Source organism: Musca domestica, unplaced genomic scaffold, assembly GCF_030504385.1.
Source record: "Musca domestica strain aabys unplaced genomic scaffold, Musca_domestica.polishedcontigs.V.1.1 18, whole genome shotgun sequence".
NCBI classification, from domain to species: Eukaryota; Metazoa; Arthropoda; class Insecta; order Diptera; family Muscidae; genus Musca; species Musca domestica.
In genome coordinates, this window is record NW_026712238.1 from 3,457,103 (window position 1) to 3,478,862 (window position 21,760).

Here is a 21,760-nt window from a genome sequence, read left to right on the forward strand (position 1 = left end):
TCAACATCACGATGGAGCAAGATAGCCCCAACACGAAAAAATTCAAACGGGTGAAGGAGAAATTTCGAGCTCATCTGGAACAAGTCGAGGCTCAAAGGCGAAGGACAATATTTTTAGACGAAGGTCCTAGTACCAGCCGAAAGAGGAGAACAAATCAATACCGTAAGCCCAATCCAAGAAAGGGTAGCAGTCAATCCTCATCGCCCCAGCACCAAATATTTTACCGAATGTGCAGCACAACCCCGAATGACGTTCCACAGCAAAAGTGTAACACGACCGAAAACAACAGCGACGATATCGATGAAACTGACTCTTTGAACGAGGAAACCCAGCCTAGTAGTGACGTCCCGCGTACACCAACCTACGCCCCGTGTTTTGGTTCGCCAAATAGCTTTAAGCCGGCTTCCGATGTGCTCTCAACACCCACTTCAAGGTGCTCAGAAATGCCTGCTACACCGGGTAAAGAATGGTGTCGTGACTCAGATGACGCATCAACTCTTCCTCGGCCCAATATGGAGGAGTCGGATGAATCTCAATCAAATTTCGAAATGGATGAAGAATGTCGGCGTATGTTTTACGGTTACTTAGAAACCTCAGTGACTCGGCGAGCACAGTCACCCTTATCCTCGAATAATTCCTCGCTGGATGAGTCGGATAACGAAGATCAACGTTCCTCGTCTCCGCCAAAAAGGTATGGTCTGGGATTTGTCCGTCAGAAAGATAGCCAATACAAATATCTCGGATTTCGCTGTTATGAGAGAACAGTTACTGTGCAGCTTTTGGTCCCCGACTCCGGGGAAAATCCAATATATGAAATAACCAACCCACCGCCGGATAATCATCGTACGCCCTCACCCACACCCGCGATAGGGGAAGAGATCAACACCGAAGATATCCATTCAATATCCAACACCTCACACAAACATGAGGAGGTTCCTACTTCATCCTCACATGCTTTCGCACATTTAGAAGAAGACTCCAGATCGACCGCAAGTAGTTTTGTGACAGTTTCCGAAGATCCTAGTTCTGAGTGGTGGACCCAATGGCAGACGCTGGTTGGTGTTCCTCCATCATCACCGCTATATAACATAACCGAACAAGCAAATCTGTTGCATAGTGATGACGTACAAATTCCATCGCAATCCAATGCTGCCGTCATATCGGACGATCACAGGTCCCCCAACGTGAAGGAAGATAAATCATTACCAGGAACGCCGGGATACGTTGTCGAACTGTCATCACCATCGATATCTTCCCGATCGTCATCCTCATCCTCATCAGCCTCGTCGTCTTTATCGTCATCTTCATCCTCATCAGCCTCGTCGTCTTCATCATCATCCACAAGCCAAACGATGACACCTCATCAGCCAACATTGTGTAGCAGTCAACCTTCCATCGATGAAGTGTTTATACCCAGTAAGGAGAATAATAGCACACCAAGTACAATCAAATTGCCAGTCACTGAAATCCCAACTGAGTCAACGCCATCGTCCTCGACAGACAATCCCGTGAACGATAACACATTTCTCGAACTGCCAAATTATCCCGAAAACCTACAAATCCGTATCGAGAAGTTTAAAAACAATTGGAAAAAGGGACACAAACTGAAGCGAATTGTTAAACAAGATGGCAAGCAGTACCGCATAATAATATCAGCAGACGGGGTAGTGAAGGTATCTCTCCGAACTTCTGCAATTGGTCTCTAACATACCTTCCTATTCGACCGAGATATAGTCGAACCAAAGTGCCCATGTCGGAGAAATAAAAGGTTACATAACACCCTAGGGCTTCCTGGCTATTGAAACCCAATAGCAATAGAGAAAGCAAATCAAGGAATCAAAAATCAGAGGGAGGAAGAGATGCCATGTAACGCCCAAAAGTCATGCTTTCGTTTTTGGGGTACATTATTATTGTCCCCTAGTAGAAAGAAGTATACTTAAAATACAACATTGGAACCCCTGGTGGCAAATGGCGGAACTACGCAAAACTGTCAGATTGGGATCAGCTGCTGTCATGAGAAAACAACAATCGTTGTCCAGCCAAAAAGGTATAAAAGGAGACGCATTTCACACAATCGGGATCAGTCTTCTGTTGATGGCTGGTAAGTCAAGTGTGATTGGGAGGAAGAAAAGGCGCGCAACCTCGGTTGAATTGAGTCTTAGTAAGCCAAACAATAAGCCTTGACTATTTGTGGTGACTGGACTGAACGCAGGGTCAAGTGAGGGTTGTAGCAATACTCCCTATTCTTCGGGCTGCGTTGACGGCGACTGAACGCAGGGTCAAGTGAGGGTTGTAGCAATACTCCCTATTCTTCGGGCTGCGTTGACGGCGACTGAACGCAGGGTCAAGTGAGGGTTGTAGCAATACTCCCTATTCTTCGGGCTGCGTTGACGGCGACTGAACGCAGGGTCAAGTGAGGGTTGTAGCAATACTCCCTATTCTTCGGGCTGCGTTGACGGCGACTGAACGCAGGGTCAAGTGAGGGTTGTAGCAATACTCCCTATTCTTCGGGCTGCGTTGACGGCGACTGAACGCAGGGTCAAGTGAGGGTTGTAGCAATACTCCCTATTCTTCGGGCTGCGTTGACGGCGACTGAACGCAGGGTCAAGTGAGGGTTGTAGCAATACTCCCTATTCTTCGGGCTGCGTTGACGGCGACTGAACGCAGGGTCAAGTGAGGGTTGTAGCAATACTCCCTATTCTTCGGGCTGCGTTGACGGCGACTGAACGCAGGGTCGAGTGAGGGCTGTAGCAATACTCCCTATTCTTCGGGCTGCGTTGACGGCGACTGACGTACTCATTGTGCTGCTGCTGTGCCAAAGCTGCCGCCACCCGATTCGTCGTGCGCGTATTCATCAGGCCGCCGCTGTGCCAAGCTGCCGCCACTACTACTCGCCGCTGACGTATTCATCGGGCCGCCGCTGTGCCAAAGCCGCCGCCACCCTATTCGCCGCTCGCCTATTCATCGGGCCGCCGCTGTGCCAAAGCCGCCGCCACCCTATTCGTCGCTCGCCTATTCATCGGGCCGCCGCTGTGCCAAGCTGCCGCCACCCTATTCGCCGCTCGCCTATTCATCGGGCCGCCGCTGTGCCAAAGCCGCCGCCACCCTATTCGTCGCTCGCCTATTCATCGGGCCGCCGCTGTGCCAAGCTGCCGCCACTACTATTCGTCGCTCGCCTATTCATCGGGCCGCCGCTGTGCCAAAGCCGCCGCCACCCTATTCGTCGCTCGCCTATTCATCGGGCCGCCGCTGTGCCAAGCTGCCGCCACCCTATTCGCCGCTCGCCTATTCATCGGGCCGCCGCTGTGCCAAAGCCGCCGCCACCCTATTCGTCGCTCGCCTATTCATCGGGCCGCCGCTGTGCCAAGCTGCCGCCACTACTATTCGTCGCTCGCCTATTCATCGGGCCGCCGCTGTGCCAAAGCCGCCGCCACCCTATTCGTCGCTCGCCTATTCATCGGGCCGCCGCTGTGCCAAGCTGCCGCCACTCTATTCGTCGCTCGCCTATTCATCGGGCCGCCGCTGTGCCAAGCTGCCACCACTGCTACCCGTTTATTAACATTTCGACTGAACTTTGTGATTTAGTGTTCTTCGTAAAACGTTCTGAACGTGATTTTATTGTGTGTAGTGTAGTGTTTAGTGTTATTTAAGGAAATAAATTTATAACGTTTTAAGAAAATATTTTTGCTTCGCTCTCTCTCTCTCTTTATGTCCTAACAAATAAATTTTTGTGACGACTCTGGCCCCCGCTGAACCTACCCCAGCTTATTTTGGATTTTAAAATTGTTTTGGTTATTCAAAATATTGACCCTTTGTAGGGGAGGTACTAGAAGGAAGGGACTGATCTCTTCCATTTTTATAACAGATCTTGTGTTGATAGAAATATTGAGATGTGGCAGGCCTGAGTGAAGTCAGGCGTTAGCTTCGCGTCTTATGAGCTTCATGGATATGCAAAATTGTGGCCCTTTGTGTGGGAGGTACCCGAAAGAGTGGACCGATATATCCCATCTTCACAGCAGATATTGTATTAGTGGAAATAATGGGATTTGTGAAATATGAAGAAACCCGGATGCTTATTTCGGATTTTATAATTGTTTTGGTTACTTAAAACATTGAGCCTTTGTCGGGGAGGTACCAGAAGGAATAAACCGATCTCTATCATCCTTATAACAGATCTAGTGTTGATAAAAATATTGAGATGTGCCAAGTCTGAGTGGAATCTGATGTTAGCTTCGCATTTTATGAGCTTCATGGATATTCCAAATGTTGACCCTTTGTGGGGGAGGTACCAGAAGGAGTGGGCCGTTATATCCCATCTTCTCACCAGGTTTTGAGTTAATAAAAATTTTGTGATGTGTGTAATTTAAAGACAATCGGAAATTTAAATCACATTTTAGAAGAATTAAAATTATTCAAAATGTTGTCCATTTGTGGGAGAGGCACTTGATGGACCTATATTACCATTTTTGCACCTGACCTAGAACTAACACTAATATTAGGACTTGAAAAGTTAGAGCAAAATCGGATTATCCTTTATCTTAGCGTGCAGAGAAAAATATTTTTTTGAAAACGTGGAACTTTCGTGAGGGACGTACCAGAAGGAGTGAACCGATATTGTCCATATCCGAACTCGATTTAAGTTTGACAATAATATTACGATGTACCAAGGTTGGACCAGATCGAATTCGACAAACGAACGAACGGACATCGTCAGATCGACTCCAAATACCCTGAAACGGATCAAATAGACCTAGGGCCTAAAACCATAAATTCGATGTAGCACGTTTTGACCGCATCACATGATATATACCCTCTCTAGCCATATGATTGGGGGTATAAAAATCAAGTTTCATCTTTGAAAAAATAGGCTTTGATCCTTGAAAAAATATTCTTAAAATTCTACATTTGATACTTGCAAAATAATCGTTGATCCTCAAAAAAAAAAAAAAAAAAATATTCCTAAAAATCAAAATTTTAAGCTTGAATAAATTTGTTGACCGTTAAAAAATATTTTTTAAAAATCTAAAATAATATATATCCCCTCTCTAGTCATATGGCTGAAGGTATAAACATCAAGTATCATCTTTAAAAAAATTTCTTTGATTCTTGAAAAAATATTCTTAAAATTCTTCATTTAATACCTGCAAAAAAGATCTTTGATCCGCAAAAAAATGTTCCTAAAAAATCAAAATTTTATACTCGAATAAATTTTTTGACCCTTCAAAAATATTTTTAAAAATCTACGTTTGATCCTTGGAAAAATATTCTAAAAAATCTACGTTTGATCCTTGGAAAAATATTTTTAAAAATCTACGTTTGATCCTTGGAAAAATATTTTTAAAAATCCACTTTGGATCCATAAACAATGTTCCCAAAATTCTACGTTGATGGTATGATAGTCCTTGTGGAATTATCCTTCAAAATCAAAGTTTCTCTTAAGGTCCTTGAAAAAATGTTCTTAAAAATCCACTTTTTTTATACACATCTGATCCCTGAATAACTTTTAAAAAAAATCATTGAAAATTTCTCTAAATTGATTTTCTTTAAAGGTAGCTTTCTTGGCATTCTCGAAATAAATGTTTGGCCCCTAAAAATATTGTTGAAAATTAGAGCTTGATCCTGGATAATTAAATGCTCACTAATACTACTAATGTACTACTTTGTCATATCCCTCCCCCCAACAAAAAAAATCCCATTCAATGTTAAATTACTTCTTTTCAATTTGATTAATTCATTGTAGGATTTCACTTATAAATGGTTGGGTCAAACATTGACCCTGGAATTTTTCTTTTCACGCTTCACTGCCATGCTGTTATGCCACTGCCACTACCACCATCACCTCCTCGACCCATGTCCTTTTTAATTGTTATGGATCAATTAATTTAACGCTCTGTTGAACTAAAGCTAGCTTCCGTTATATGATGGCCGACCTGCGTGTTGTAGTTCATATTTATCGATATCGAACGTTATTTTGCTGTGTCCTGGCACACGCACACTCACACACATGTACAACTTTAATTAAGGCATTCCACAGTACAAGTATAACAACAAAAACACATTTATATATTATAATATATTAATTTAATTTGTGGCTAATGAGGTTTTAACATAATTACACGTGACATAATATTAATGTTTTATAATCAAATTGGAAAAAAATAAGTTAGATTGCTAATGGAAAAAAATAAGTTAGATTGCTATCTTAAAAAATTGGTATTATTTTTTTCAAATGGAGGATTGTTAAATGGGGCAATAATTTCGTGACATATTAAATGGTTTATTTACAAAAACGAACAATTAATTACATCTGTTTCATTTATTAAAATCAACTAAATCTGGGACGTTTTTTTTTTTAATTTGTATCACCTCAATTGTAAGATGGGGCTTTACTAATTTTGTCATTCCGGCTACAATACCTCCAAATATTCTCCCAAAATATTTAATTTATTCGCATGTTTTTTTTTATCTTGTTTGTAGAAATCAAATTGTAGTCCACATTATTTTATGTAGAGGTCTGAAATATTTGATATAAGTCTATGGTAAATGAAATTGAAAATAAGAATTATTGGTGCAAATTTCGATATAGTCCCGCACAGAATCTCCTGAAATGCATATTTCGGCTTCTTATTATTTACACATTCTCCTTACACGAAAATTCGCTATATGGACCAGTGTTTTCTCTAGCCACCATGTAGAGCACTTCCTGATTTTCGACATTTTGAAGGTTTCTGCCACAATTTTCACTAAAATAATCCGAAAACTGATTTTTCGGATTATCTTTAAATGTGTTTTCATCGATAGATTTTTTTTTTGGTATTTTTAGGTGTCTGCTTCAATATTAAGGTTACTCTGAATTTCCCAACCACAATTTATGCCTAATCATACCTACTGTGGAAGGTTGTATTAAGTTTTTCATTCCATTTGTTCTTCCTCCAAAGCATTGGAGGCTTTTTTAAACCCACAAAGTATATGTATACATGATCAGCATAAGATTCGATGTCTTGTTTGCCATATTCGTTCGTCTATTAAAATTCTTAGATGAAAAAATATTGTTTATGTGGGTCATATAGATTTAAGGTGCTTCGGTTATTTTTTGTCACAATTTTAAACCGAATTTGGTTTAAACTAGCAATTTGTATTGCCAGTATGTCGGAAATATCCTTGCAGAGAAAACTTCACATGGGTTCAATTTTCGGTAGAGTCCTCACATAACAGTACCTCTAGACATTCGGCATTTTGGTGATTTGTATCACAGTTTTCATTGGCATGTTTCCAAGTTTCATATTTAGAGTTAGCAATGGGTACTACACCCTAGGGCAAAATATTACCTTTGCAGGTCCACGTCTTCGAATGGCCTTTGATGGTTGACGATAGATAATAATCCAAATAAGCCCAGATTTTCATATATATCCATATAACTGTACCTAACAATATTCGGTATAAAAGTGAACAGTAAAGAAGCGACTTGATCGAAACCCGCGTAGCAGTGACCGAAAAATGGCTCGTGAGCTGAACATTTCGCAATATTCCATTTGGCAACTATTGAAAAATGAGCTCGGGGTAAAGCCATTGAAACTCTAAAAAGTGCTACATCGCAACAGAAAGAAAATAAACTCAAAAGAGCTGAGCGAAAGTGGTGAACTGCCGAATTTGTTTTTTTTTTTTTTCCGATGAGAAAACATTCATTGTCCAGCAGTTTGTAAACAAACAAAGTGATCGAGTTTACCTGCCAAAGAAGTCAGCTGAAAATGTGCGTCTTCGGTTGGCCACAGGAATTCAAGCGCCGGCCATGGTGATGGTGTGGGCCACCATAACAGCCGATGGTCGCTCTCCGCTCGTATTAATCGACCGTGGCATCACAATATATGCCGAATATTATCGAGAAAATATTCTGAAGGGGTGTATTAGAGCCTTAGGCAAGGAAACATGTTGGCCGCAGACCTTGGACATTCCAACTGGACTCAGCACTATCGCACTAAGCACTAAGCACGCGTCACCCAAGAATGGTTACAAAATGAGGTTCCTCGCTTCATTTCCAGCGCACAATGGCCACCAAAATCTCCGAATACCAATCCGTTGGACTATTGTGTCTGGAGTATTTTGGAAAGCAAGGTTGGCACTAAAAAATACCAAAGTGTCAATTACCTCAAGCAAGCGCTTTGCCGGAAATGAGCCAGAGTACCGCAGAGCAACATTTGGGCAGCGTGTGATGGTTTTATTGACCGTTTGAAGGCCATAATTCGTGCCAAAGGTGACCAATCTAAACTTATTCTAAATTTTTATGCTATTTCCGAGATTTTTTTGCTTCCATTCAATAAAAGGTAAGGAAAAATTAAAAATTATGGAGTTTGACTTTGTTTCAGTTTTTTATCTCACCCTGTATATATTTCATCCGATTTGGTGTTTAAGTCCCTCACATTCGTGATATGCACCCTAAAAATGATATTTCGTAACAGATATCACATACAGCTCTGCAATAAATCTGCCATATTTTATCAAGGTCGGTGTAGATTTGGATATGGCTCCCATATATACCATCATCCGATTACAGGTTTATTTTGGACCAAATGACTAATATTAGCCCAAGCGAACTGAAATTTTTCAATTCTGATCAAATTCAGCTTTAAGCGAAGTACTTTAGATATGGAGAGAATCGGTTCAGTCCAGAAATACCAATGCTAAATTTGATCGAGATCGGATCAGATTAGAATATAGCTCCGATATATATCTTTATCTGTTATCAGATTTTTTGTGCACCAAATGGTTAATATGAGCCCAAATGGTCTGAATTTGGGCAAATCCGACTGATTATATTCAGAAACAATATGTCAAACATGGCGAAAATCGGTTCAGATATAGCTATAGCTATAAAATACTATATGTTTCATCCGATTTAATGTTTAAATCCCTCACTTTCGTCATATGCACTCTCCAGCTATAGTATTCCGTACCAGATATCTTATAGAGCTCAGAAATACCTTTGCCAAATTTTATCGAGATCGGCTAAGATTCGGACATAGCTACTATATATATTCTTAACCCGATTTCAGGTTTCAGGTCTGATATTTGAAATAAAATGGGTAAAATAACTTTAACAATAAACATTTAACATTAATTAATTAATTTAATTTTTAATTAATTAAATTTTAATAATAACCTACATGTAATTAAAGTTTTTTCCTTACATTTTATTTTACATTTTTATTTTTTAATAATTTTTAAGAGTGACACATGATTTTTCTATGCAGGAAGACAAAATAACTAATCACTAAATCTATCGGCTAAAAAAATTGTTAAATATTTATTCTAAATATCTTTTTGTATAAAATTTCGATAACAAAGAAAGAAAAATAAAATATCCTCTTTTTTCTACTTGCAGAACAACCAAAAATGGTGGACAGCTGAATAGACTGTTAACACAAGAAAAATGTGTTGGCTTGTGCAGGACTATATCGAAGAGGATAGCAACTGGCAAAGCAACTGAAGTAACAAAAAGGACATAATTTTCATTTTTGTTCTCAAATCGATCACAGACACACTACGCTATAATTACAAGAATACATTAGACATCATTATAATCATTATCGATAGAACGTGGAAACGTCTGAAAGTAAACAAAATATCGAATTCGAAAATTACTTTCTATATATGTCAAAATGGATTGGACTCGTTGGCAAAATACGTTTCTATGGATTGTTTTTAAATCTGGCAGTATAATGTGGCTGCCCATATGATTGGGAGACAACACAAAAGAGAATTGAACGGTTTAAATACGAAGTGAAAAACAAACCCTCAATAAATGTAATTCAATTCCAAATGCCAGTTAAAAGTAACAAAATACATTAAAGCCAGAAAAAATTAATAGTGCGTATAATTGGCCATACTCTCTGTGGTCAAATCGAAGAAACTCAAACAAAGGCGACTACTCGCAAGACGTTGAAAGAAAACAATAGTCATCCAAGAGTCGCTACAATTTATCATTCATCTGTCGCATTTGCGATAAATCTCTGAAATAAAAGACTGCTACAGTCAAACATAAAACGACGATTACGAAGACGCATACAGCGAATCACATGCAAGACATTGAAAGCAAATATTTTAAGATTAAGAAAAGCAGAAAAAATAACGCAAACATCGATCTTCCTACCCCCTTGAATCATACTCAAGTTACAAAACTCAAAACTTTTTTATACTCTCAGAACAAACAAAGACCGATAAGAAGCATATAACTTGTAAGAGCCATCATCATCCTTGCAGAGATTGTGCGTGTGTACTTGTGTTTTTAGAAAAAAACCCAAAGAAAAGCATTTGTATTATATGACCACAACATTACAATGCACGATTAGTTGAAATCCGAACGAAGAAGAAGAGGCAGACGGAACGACAAAAGAAAACCATCAATAAAACTCTGTAGACAGAGACTCGCCAATACTTCACAACATCGACGACACAATATCAATTACTTTAGCGTCATTGTTTTTTATACTCTCAATAACCAAATACTACCACTACCACCACCACCTCGACTACTACTAATCCATTCACATACATTGTACGTAAAAAAAAACATACTTGCAAACATAGAAACATACACATGTATATTTTCCATTTAACCTTAAAATAAGGGAAACTGAAACAGAAACGAACTGAACTGAAGCACAAAATCACTTCAACCTGCAATACGAGCCAGCAAAAGTAGCCATAAATCATTATCGTCATGATTTTAAGAATACACTGAGAATATCGAAACGAAAACGTTCGTTCCGTCGTTCAAACGTTACGGTACGCCACGTTTAGCCGGCGACCTATTTGTGGAAAGTGGAAAGACAGTGGGGCAAGTAGTAGATGGCATTTGGTGGCATCACAACACCAACAACCCATAATCATCACCCCGGACTGACGACCCCCCGTGAATCAGTCCAACAGCCATAAGAGTGAGAGTAGTGAGAGAGCGCTAAACACATCCACACAGCCAGAGAAATTTGACTTCATCTTTAAACTCATCAACTAATCATCGAAACGCACAAACACAAAGTGATTTGAAGAGAGAGAAAGAGAGAGCAAAGAGAAAACGAATTACTCCAAAAGACTACAAGGAATTAGGAAACAAAGAAACGAAGCAAACAAAAACCAAACTAGGATCAGAGCAGAAGATATCACAGCGGAAAACTTCGGGAGAAGAGAAACGCCATCGTTCAACACTCATATATATCTACCAGCTGCATTTCGGAAACATAAAAACCATAGTTACTAGAGTGGAAAACATTTCACAAGTATGTAGTTTTCATTTTCTATATATATATAGTTTTCTTGTATATATAACATTTTGTTTCAGTGAAAGTTTTAGTGGAGATATTTGCAAAATTGCAAATAGCAATACCTATGTTGTTAACATATTAGTGAACACCGTAGCGTATGAGTGTTACTGTAGTTTGTTACACGTGAAAATAAATCATACGCGCCAATATCACCAATAAACTAACTTGTTACCATTTCATCTAGATTTTTATATGGAAATCCGTATTATGTTTTTCAGCACTGAGACATATTCTAGAGAGATCTGTTATCGTCGACATGGCGTTGATGTAGATATATAATTTGACATATTTCAGATTTCCAATTTTTGTGTATTTCATTTGATACATCACACATATTCTTAATATTTGAGCATTTCACATACGATTCGATTTGTGATTTTATTGGAATATTTTGATAGTTCAAAATAATAAGGTTTAATTCTACTGATGTTGGGTTTCTACCAATGGTGTAAAAAAAGATTCTGCGGAGTTGAAATTTGGATACACCCCAGGGGTAAGGAAATAAACTGCGTTTTGACGAGATTGGGTTTTCAAACATTTACGTTATGTTTATGTATGTCGAAAAAAGTAATTCCGAACCATTTCTATGCATGTTTTGTTTTTACTTTTGTTGTTTACATAAATAACAAATTAAAATCTTGAAAAAGAAAACACACATGGTTAATTAGGTTCGCATTCTTTCTCCTTTGACCTACATAAACAAGCTTTTAATATGGTTTCTAATAAACATGAGCTATAAAAATCCATTTATATATCCCTAATTTATTAATTATTGAAAGAAATGTTCTTTCTCACAATGTATCCCAATGGCCATTTTATTCAAACAATAATATGTAAAAAATTCCCTTAATTTTTTTTCCAAAAATTTTAAAACACTTTCGAAAGACATTATTATTTGGAAAATAAAGGAAGTATAAGTAAATGTTACGATAGAAAAATGAGGCTTTATATCATAGATGCATATGGAACAATTTTGCCAGAGATTTTCCATAAAAAATTAGGTATAATACTAAAAATATCAAATAAAGTTCGAAAAACGATGTGTTTCCTTATGCGGACGGAGGATTATGACTAATTTAGTGGGTTTAGTGGAATAAACTGATTTTTTTTTATATATCCAAATCTGAACCAATCTTGATAAAATGTGGGTCAGTTATTTCTAGGCTGTATCTGATATCTGGTATCAAATATAACAAAGCTGAATGAATTCAAGTATGTAGAGAAGAGTTTTCTAATAGTCAAGCACGCCTCTTGATTTACTAGCACTTGACTTGATAGCTTTGATGCCGATATATTTTATCACTGGTCATGTTATTGTTATCACTCACAAATTCGGCTACCTTCTTGGCTGCAAGAATTTCCGCCTAAAAAACGATACAATTGTCATTAAGTTTATATGAACATTTGATGATTGGATTGAGGCAAAGTACGCCAGCCTTCATCCATGGCTAGACCATCCAGAGGAGGTTCACTATTAGCTTATCAACTCTTATCTGAAAACAAGATAATACTTTTGCATATATATGCAGGATTAAAGCTCATAAGGTCTTAGGGGATCCACTCTAAGGTTTTTATATACAGTATCTTTACCGAAAATTATAGTTCGGGAGGGTATCACATGTTCAGCTCATCACGGTTGTAGCTTGAGCTTTGTTTTTATTTATTTCAAAAGTGGCTGACCTAGTCCGTGTCGATGGCCGGTTGTTTCAGTTTTGGAAGATTTGAAGAACAAAAATGCACTGTGAACGTTTCTATATAACAATCAGTCTATGAGTTCTTATTTAATGGTTGTGCCTTTTTAATTTATTAGATATGGCGACTCTTCCACTTACTAAACGCTACAGGACATTGCTGTATTATGTGACAATTTCAGGAAAATCGGTTCAGTCGTGTTGGAGTATACAAGGAACATACAAACTTAATTGCATTCATAAAACGAATCAGTTTTATAGATATATGTATACGTTTAGGATTCACCAAATTCCATCTCTAATTGAAAGTTTTAAATGTTGGATATTCGAGATCAAAGAGTAGTGAAATCAACGCCCAGCTGGAACAGCTGAAGCTAGGATCTTAAATTATTCACTACAGTCAAATTCGTAATAAAAAGTTACGAAAATGTTACTCTTTTATTAGACGGAATGAGATAGAATGCTGACATTTAAAATGAGACTCGCTGATAGAGTGCAGGATTGATGTACAAAAGGGTTTTTGGAAATTCGAACTTTAAGGTTACAAAATGTACTAAAAAGTTATCATTTAATGGTTAATGTTTAAATTTGGTATAAGAATCAAAATTGGAAAGTACGAAAATAGATTATGAAAATTTGGGGTCCCTTGTTGGTAGGTCAGTGATAAAGATATGGGTTTGGAAATATGTACTACAAGTACACGAAAAACACTAAATAGTATTATATTTGACACAATTTAATATTGGGCTAACAGTTAGAGCTCGGACTCTGAAATTTGGTGTTTGTGTCGCTGTTCATGTGTAGCCTAGACATACGGAGGTGGTTTTGGAAATATGTACTATAACTATACGATAAGTACTGAATGGTACTTTATTTGTATTGGTTAAAGGAATATAGATAAAATTCGTAAATTGGATATTTAGATGACTGGTGGTATCTTATGTTTATATTTGGAGGCGGTTTGGAAATGCGTCCTATATTTGTACGAAAAGTAATGGTACCAAATTTGGTATTTTGTGATGTGTTAGGGCTGAAATCCTCAAATTTGATATTCAGGTCTTTGTTGGTATCTAGAATTGAGGTATGGAGGTGGTTTTGGAAATCTTTACTATAATTTTAGAAAAGCACTAAATGGGAATAAATTTCGTATTGGGGTGAAGGGATAGGGCAGAAATTTTCAAAATGAGTACTATAGTTGTTCGAAAATTACTAAATGATATCAATTCTCTTGGTGCCTAAGATCGATATATATATATATATATATATATATATATATATATATATATATATATATATATATATATATATAGATATATATATATATATATATATATATATATATATATATATATATATATATATACTCTCACTATGTTTGGTACTTAGTGATGGGTTGGAGCTGAAATTCAGAAATTTGATATGGAGGCCACTGTTGGTTTCTAGGATTTACCCATGGAGGCGTTAAAATAGTTTTGGACGGAATAGTTGAATGTCGGTCCATTGCCCGATAGTTTTACTAAAATCCTCCTCGGAAATTTTCAAACTGAAAGAAGACCTGTTGGTGTAAAAGCTAAACAAACAACAAAACAAAACAAAATTTCTTTGATAAGCTTTTTAGACTACAAATTAAAGATTTTGCTTACACTCTGCAACAAAACTCAATTTTTTTCTAAATGTTTTGATATGGAATAAAAATATAGATTTCGCTTCTTTGGCGTCAATAAACGCACATACTGCTTTAACCCTAACTTAATAAATATGAATTTCCGACGTTTAGGTTTTAGACTCTTGACGTCTTCTATGACCTATAGCAGATTCTGATGATAAATAATTTTGTAGATTTTTTTGCTTGCTACGGTTACGGTTAGTTTAATTTTCGATGTAAACTTTCAAAACGCTCTACTTTCATAATCTGCTGACATTTCCCCATAATTATTTCTTAAGCACAGTGTTATTATCGAGAATTTCACTAACGTTACGAACTTACTTAGAACTTCTTTCATTTTATGTATTTACATTTATAGCTGAAAACATTATCGTTTAGCAAAATATTTATCTAGCTTAGAATTTTTGCACTCAATATCATAAAATTGTTAACTGTCTAATTCAAAATCAAAGTGTTGTCTATATACAATTAAAGTTAATCATTATATCTAGCTACGAACACAACAAACGTTAAGCTTTACGTTTCAAACACCGCTATTTCATAGCTAAAGTGACAAATTATATCACAATAATTAAGCACTGATGGCTGTAGTTGACAAGTAAATCGCGTGATTTTACAGTTAAATGCTTTAACAAAACGGTCACTTGTTTCTCTTATTAACGTTTTGATAATTATTACTGCGGAAGAAGTGGAGAGGGTTATTAAATAAGGGTATTAAAGAAAATACAAATTGTTTAAAAAAATACAAATTCAAATAAAAATATTAATTTTTTAAATAAATTCAAATCGGAAACAGAATTTTGATAGAGAAAAAAATCATACCCAGATCTGGCGAAGTAAATTTTCCCTCGAAATAATCTCTGACACATATTAAGTTTTTTCATGAATATTTTCTGTGTAAATATGCCAAATGCATTTCTCGTTCGTGTTGAGCTATTAATAACATAAGGACCCGAACATAAGGACCTTCGTCAGAAAAAGCGAACATTTTAAAGGTAGTGAATTTTGACGTTGCAAAAAAAAATATTAGGCTCAATACCATTTTGTTTTTATATAAACAGCACTTATTTATTAGTGCACAACTGGTGATGTTTACAATGGGTAAGGCAAATTCCATGGTTCGGAAAGAGCCACAAACCCTCATCAGATCCCTTTTTATACCTTACACCACATATTGATAAGGGTATTACGTCTTTGTGCATTTGTTTGTAACATAGAGAAGGAAGCGAGATAGACCCATAGTTACTTTTGAGGATTTTCATAGAATCACTTTCTGAGTCGATTTATGCATGTCTGTTCGTCTGTCCGTCCGTATTTCCATGCATTCTTGCGAACAAAATACAGGTCGCATTTATTACCGATTGAGATGTAATTTTCCAAAAAATATTTGTTTGGCCCAAGGACGAACCCTATTGAAATTGGTGATAGTCGGATCAGATTTAGATATAGGTCCCATATATCTTCAACCTATTTCTGGTTAATTGTGCACCAAATGACCAATATAAATCCCAATGACCTGCATTTTGGTACATCCCACCGAGAAAATTGGTTCATATACAGATATGGCTTAAAAATTTGGTACCAGACATTTGGAACCGGACATTAGACGCTGCTCGAAAATAATTATGTCAAATTTTATGGAGACTGGTTAAGATTAGGACATATCTCCCATATATACCTTAACCGGATATCAGGTTTATTGTGCACCAAAATGGCTCATAGACCGAATATTGACAATTGCGACTGAATTCGTCCTAAAAACCAGTACTTCATATTTGGTGTAAATCGGTTCAGATATAGCTATAGCATCGTTATATATGTTTTATCCGATTTGGATTTTAAAGTCCCTCACAAGCGTATATATATGCATTCTTCAACAATGATCTTTGGTATCAGATACAGCTTTGATATAAGAGCATCAAATTTTATCAAGATCGGTTCAGGTTTGGATATAGCTCCCATATATATTCTCAACCGATTTCGGGTAATTGTGCACCAAACAGCCAAAATCAGACCAAATGACCTGGATTTTGGCACGACCAATCGGTTCAGCTATAGCCATAGCTCCCATATATATGTTTCAACCGATTTGCTGTTTAAATCTCCACATTTGCAATATACACTTCACGACAATGATATTTGTTACCAGATATCAGATACATTCCAGAAATTCCTGGTTCAAATGTCATCAAGATCGGTTCAGATTTAGATATAGCTCAGATTTTTCAGATTTTGATATAACCCAATTGATAATATCAGCTCAAATGGAGTAAATTTTAGCTCTCCGACCGAATTCAGCTTAAAAGCAAGTACTTCAAATTTGGTGAAAATCGTTTCAGCAATTGCTATAGCATATATAGATATATGGATATAGCTCCTATGTATTTCCCTAATCCGTATTCAGGTTTATTGTGAAAATAATGGCTAATATCAGCTTATATGGAGTGAATTTCTAATCGTACGTTTCTATTTTGTGCAACTCGGCTCCGATAATCCTTCTCCAAGTGATATAATTTACTCTATAGCAAACTATAACTGCTCTAAAGCCAAAGGTTGATAGGAGGTGTGATCTACTTCAAAAAAATTATTTTTTTACGGGAGTTCTACTAAATATGGGTTGTGCTGTAGGGTATCATGTAGTCGGCCCCGCCCGACTTTTTATTTTTCATTACTGTTTTTTTGTCTGAATTTTTGCAACATTTTTCAAATATAATTTTCAAATCTATATAAAAATATCTGAAAAATTCGATGAAAAAAAAATCGAAATTTCAATATAAAAATTTGTTGTAAAATTGATTTGATATCAAAACTTCGACTTCTTATTGAATAACCCTCTTCTACAGAAGTGTGCGTGTCTGTAGCCGGTGTGTTAGTGTCAAGATAAATATCGTATAATTGGTCATAAAGTTGTTACTACAATGACCACAAGTAACGAACAAGTTAATACAATTATCCTGACGTAAACCAAACACCACTACAGTGCATGTATGTATAGAAACTTCCATCCCCACTCCCCATAACCTCGCTGAACTGTTTCAGGAAATTTAGTAAACTGCTCCCTGGGGCGAGGGGGTCTATTTCGGTCACCACAAAAACACAACGGGGGACAGTTAAATAGAAAGCGTTAATTTCATTATAGCACGCGTAACACAAAACGCCATATCAAATCAAAAAAGGCAGAACAAATTTAATAATTACAACATTCAAACTCGTTAATGATTTAACAAAACAAAGCAAAAAAAAAAAAAAAAACAACAACAAAAAGAGGAAACAATTCACAAAAAGAACACAACAATAAACCAAAAAAAGAAAAGAATAACTGACCACGCAACATAACGTGACTTGTAAAATCATTCCAGAAAAAAGGGGAAATCAAAGATTTTCCCTTAAAAACACAACAACACGGTTATTAAAATTTCAAATTCCACCCAAAACCAAAAAGCAACAACAACAACAAAAAAAGTGTGAAAAAACAAGAGGAAACATTTCTGGTAACGTGTCGTTGTTTGTGCGCCGCCCCCCTCCACAAATGTATAAACAGGAACCGTTTAGTCGCCGCGGTAGTTTAAGATCCTTACGCAGTGCCCCCGTACTTAGTACCGTTTTGGAAAGTACCTTGTCCCTAACACGTATACATCCGATAGCTTCATTGGAATTACCGGGACTTGATTATGCCATACAATCACAGTCGGCCATTATACATGAGCGCCGTGAACTAGGCACATCGTTGCGTGGCATAGCTACAATAACCGCAGGCACAAGTGTTCAACAACCGCAACAACGCCTGGGACCACAGGGATCAGTACGTGAAACTAAACGTAGTAAGGTACCGCAACGGTATGTAAATGATGATGATGATGATTGAATCGTGCACACACACCCCCACCCCTTACCCTCTCTCTATCTGGCACACGCATCCACAAAAATTCCAACGGCACAAAAATGCACAAATATTAACAATAAAAATAACAAAAAAAAAAAAATCCAACATTTTTGCATAAATATGTTTGACTGACATGAGAATGGAAGAAAAAATGAAAGCGAAATAAAAACGCCAACGACATTTACTCAAATTACATATGTATAGAGTACATGGCCAATTATGATGATGTATTAGCGTTCTGTTACATGGCATTCCTGCATAAAATATGCAAAACGTTTTGTTCAACATTTTTGAAGTTTATTACATGAAATGAAATTTGTGTTGAGAGGATTTTTTTATTTTGGTTTGTCAATTTCGTGTTAATATAATTGAAAAAAAAAAAAAAAATAAAATAATAATAAAGAAAAAAAGTATGGATACATGAGGTACACTACAAACAAATATTGAACACAAGTGGGAGTTCATTCCTGATAACCGAAGCTAAGCTAAGAAATGTTAATAGAAATCATGCAATGAAATTTTTTCTTAATGAAATTTCAATTTCTTATTCTGAAAACTTTTTATTTCACTTACATAGATCATGAATTATAAGGAGAAGTGATTTTAGTACATTTATTTTGTTGTATTATACCCCACACCAAAGCGAGGTAGACCAATAGTTACTTTTGAGGATATTCATAGAATCACTTTCCCAGTCGATTTATGCTTGTCAGTCCGTAAGTCCGTCCATCCATGTATTCTTGTGAACGAAATGCAGGTCGCATTTATTATCCGATTGAAATAGCTCCCATATATATATATTTCATTCGATTTGGTGTTTAAGTCCCTCACATTCGTAATATGCATTGGACAACAATGATATTTAGTACCAGATAACAAATAGAGCCCAGAAATACCTCTGCCAAATTTTATCGAGATCGGTTCAGATTTGGATATAGCTCGTATATATATCTTCAACAGATTTCTGGTTAATTGTGCACCAAACTGACAATATCAGTCGAAAAGTTCTAACCGAATTCAATCTAGAAGCAAGTACATCGAATTGGGCGAAAATCTTTTCAGGTATAGCTATAGCTCCCATATATAGGTTTCATCCGATTTGGTGTTTAAGTCGCCCACATTCGTAATATGTACCCCACAAGAATGACGTTTGGTATCAGATATCAGATATAGCCTGGAACTACCTGTGCCAAATTGTATCAAGATCGGTTCAGATTTTGATAAAGCTCCCATATAACTTCAACCGATTTCGAGTTAACTGTGCACCAAATGGCTAACATCAGTCCAAATAACCTGAATTTTTGTACAACCTACCGAATTCAGTTTAGAAGTAAGTACTTCAAAATCGGTACAGATATATCTCCGATATATATGTTTCATCTGATTTGGTTCACGTTCGTAATAAGCACTCCACAGAAATGATATTTAATTCCACATATCATATAGAGCTCGGAAATACCCTTGCCAAATTTTATCTTGAATGACTAAGATTTGGATATAGCTCCCATATATCCTTATTTCGAATTCAGCTTTATGGTGCAAATAATTTCTTATATAAGCCCAAATGGAGAAAATTTCGAGACGTACGTTTCCATTTGACTCGGCTCCGATACATATTTTTTAATCAAATCTCTATAGCAATGTTATTTGATATAAAAGATTAAAATGTCCGTCAAATTAATAAAATCCCATCTATTAATTCCCACTGAAACCAACCTATAACTGCTCTAAAGCTAAATGTTGATAGGTGATATGATCTACCTTAAGAGAGGTCTACTAAATAAGCATAGTGGTGTAGGGTAACATATTGTTGGCCCCGCCCGACTTTTGACTTTTCCTTACTGGTTCTTATTTTGAAATGAAGTCGCAAACCGCTTATGTAAATTCGAACTTTCAATTCAAATCAATATTTTTATGCCCTACAACACTATGTATTGGGGGGTTTTATAAGTTTGATTGGGCCAAAAATTATGTAACACCACGAAATATTGATTTCCCACATAGTAAAGTATATATGGATCTTCCTGTCTCGCCGAGCTGAGTCGATATAGCTATGTATGTCCGTCCGTCCGTCTGTCCATGTTAATTTGTAATCACTCTACAGGTCGCAATTATGGCCCGATCGAAGCGAAAGTCAGCATGGGGCTAGAGCTTTGGGCTGGGAAGAAGCCTTCCAATATTGATGGTCATCGGGTAATATTTAGTAGCTAAAATAGGCCATAGCATTTGTGATAAATAAAAGTCAAATTTTCTATTAAACCGCGAATATTTTTACTGCGGCGAAATCACAAATAGACGAACAGGCCAATTCTAACCGTTCGTAGATGCCGATAGTAAAAATATTGGATATATATGGAGAATTATATACAATGTATATTTACGGAGGAAGGGGATGTTAGCTAGAATGCTTATATCTCCAGAATGGCTGGAGCGATTTTGACAAATTTTGTCAATTCAGAATGCCCTTTTGGCATAAAAGTATAAAATCTAAAAAAATCGCATAAAAAGATACCACTAATGATGTTAATATTGATTTTGTAATATTTTGTGACATTTTTTATTTTTTCATATTTTTTATCGCATGCGATTTTTTCAGTTTGACTTTTAATATTGAAGTATACATTTTGTAATATTTTTGCACTTTACAACACAGGCTGTTATTATTTATATACAGATTTAAATTATCGTTCGATCCTCATGAAATTTTTCACAAAGGTAGGGTTAGGCTAAGAAGGGCTAAGCCTATTGTTTTCTAAGATGTCCGCAATATAATTAGGGGTTGAAATGAACCAGCAACTCAAAATGTTCCTGATTTTGCAGCCGTTATAAAAGTCACAAATAGAAACCAAAGGACACGAAATCTCACATGAAGTTAGAATTTAAGACAGCGGGTAGAATGGACCATTACCTTTGTGTGAAAACATACCAACATTACTTACAGGCGATATTCGAAATTGATTTCGTTGACGAATATAGCCAAATATCGTAGACAAGCAAATCATATAGATCAGTCTAAATTTGGAGACACAGAGGGGCCTCTTGCTTTTGGAGATGATCGCAAAATATTGGGGGGTTCAAATGAACCAAAAACAGAAAAAAAAATCCTGATCAGACAATTGAAGCCAATCGACACGCCTGAGAAGATAGTTAAGTACAGGGAAGAATTCTGGCATTTTGGATGACCATTGGATTTTATTTAGCC

At 36.7% G+C, this 21,760-nt stretch overlaps 2 protein-coding genes across 2 annotated transcripts in view; both read left to right on the forward strand.

The window, feature by feature from the left end:
* The window catches only part of LOC101897882 (innexin shaking-B), a 703,106-nt gene that overhangs the window by 455,821 nt on the left and 225,525 nt on the right, over nt 1–21,760 (forward strand). Inside the window, exon 3 of the mRNA XM_059120861.1 lies at nt 9,380–11,273. The gene's annotated coding sequence lies outside the window, so the exon portion shown is untranslated. The remainder of the gene's footprint in view (nt 1–9,379; nt 11,274–21,760) is intronic.
* Nucleotides 12–18,540, forward strand: LOC131801835 (uncharacterized). Its single transcript, XM_059120816.1, has 2 exons — nt 12–1,508; nt 18,217–18,540. The coding sequence occupies exons 1-2, from the start codon at nt 12–14 to the stop codon at nt 18,538–18,540; spliced, it is 1,821 nt and encodes a 606-aa protein (XP_058976799.1).

Bases quoted from the DNA above. Each gene is read 5' to 3' on its own strand.
- LOC131801835 (XM_059120816.1), top strand. From the start codon at position 12: ATGGAGCAAGATAGCCCCAACACGAAAAAATTCAAACGGGTGAAGGAG. The intron at 1,509-18,216 runs GTGAACGATAAC...ATGTATAAACAG, and splicing joins CGTCCTCGACAGACAATCCC to GAACCGTTTAGTCGCCGCGG.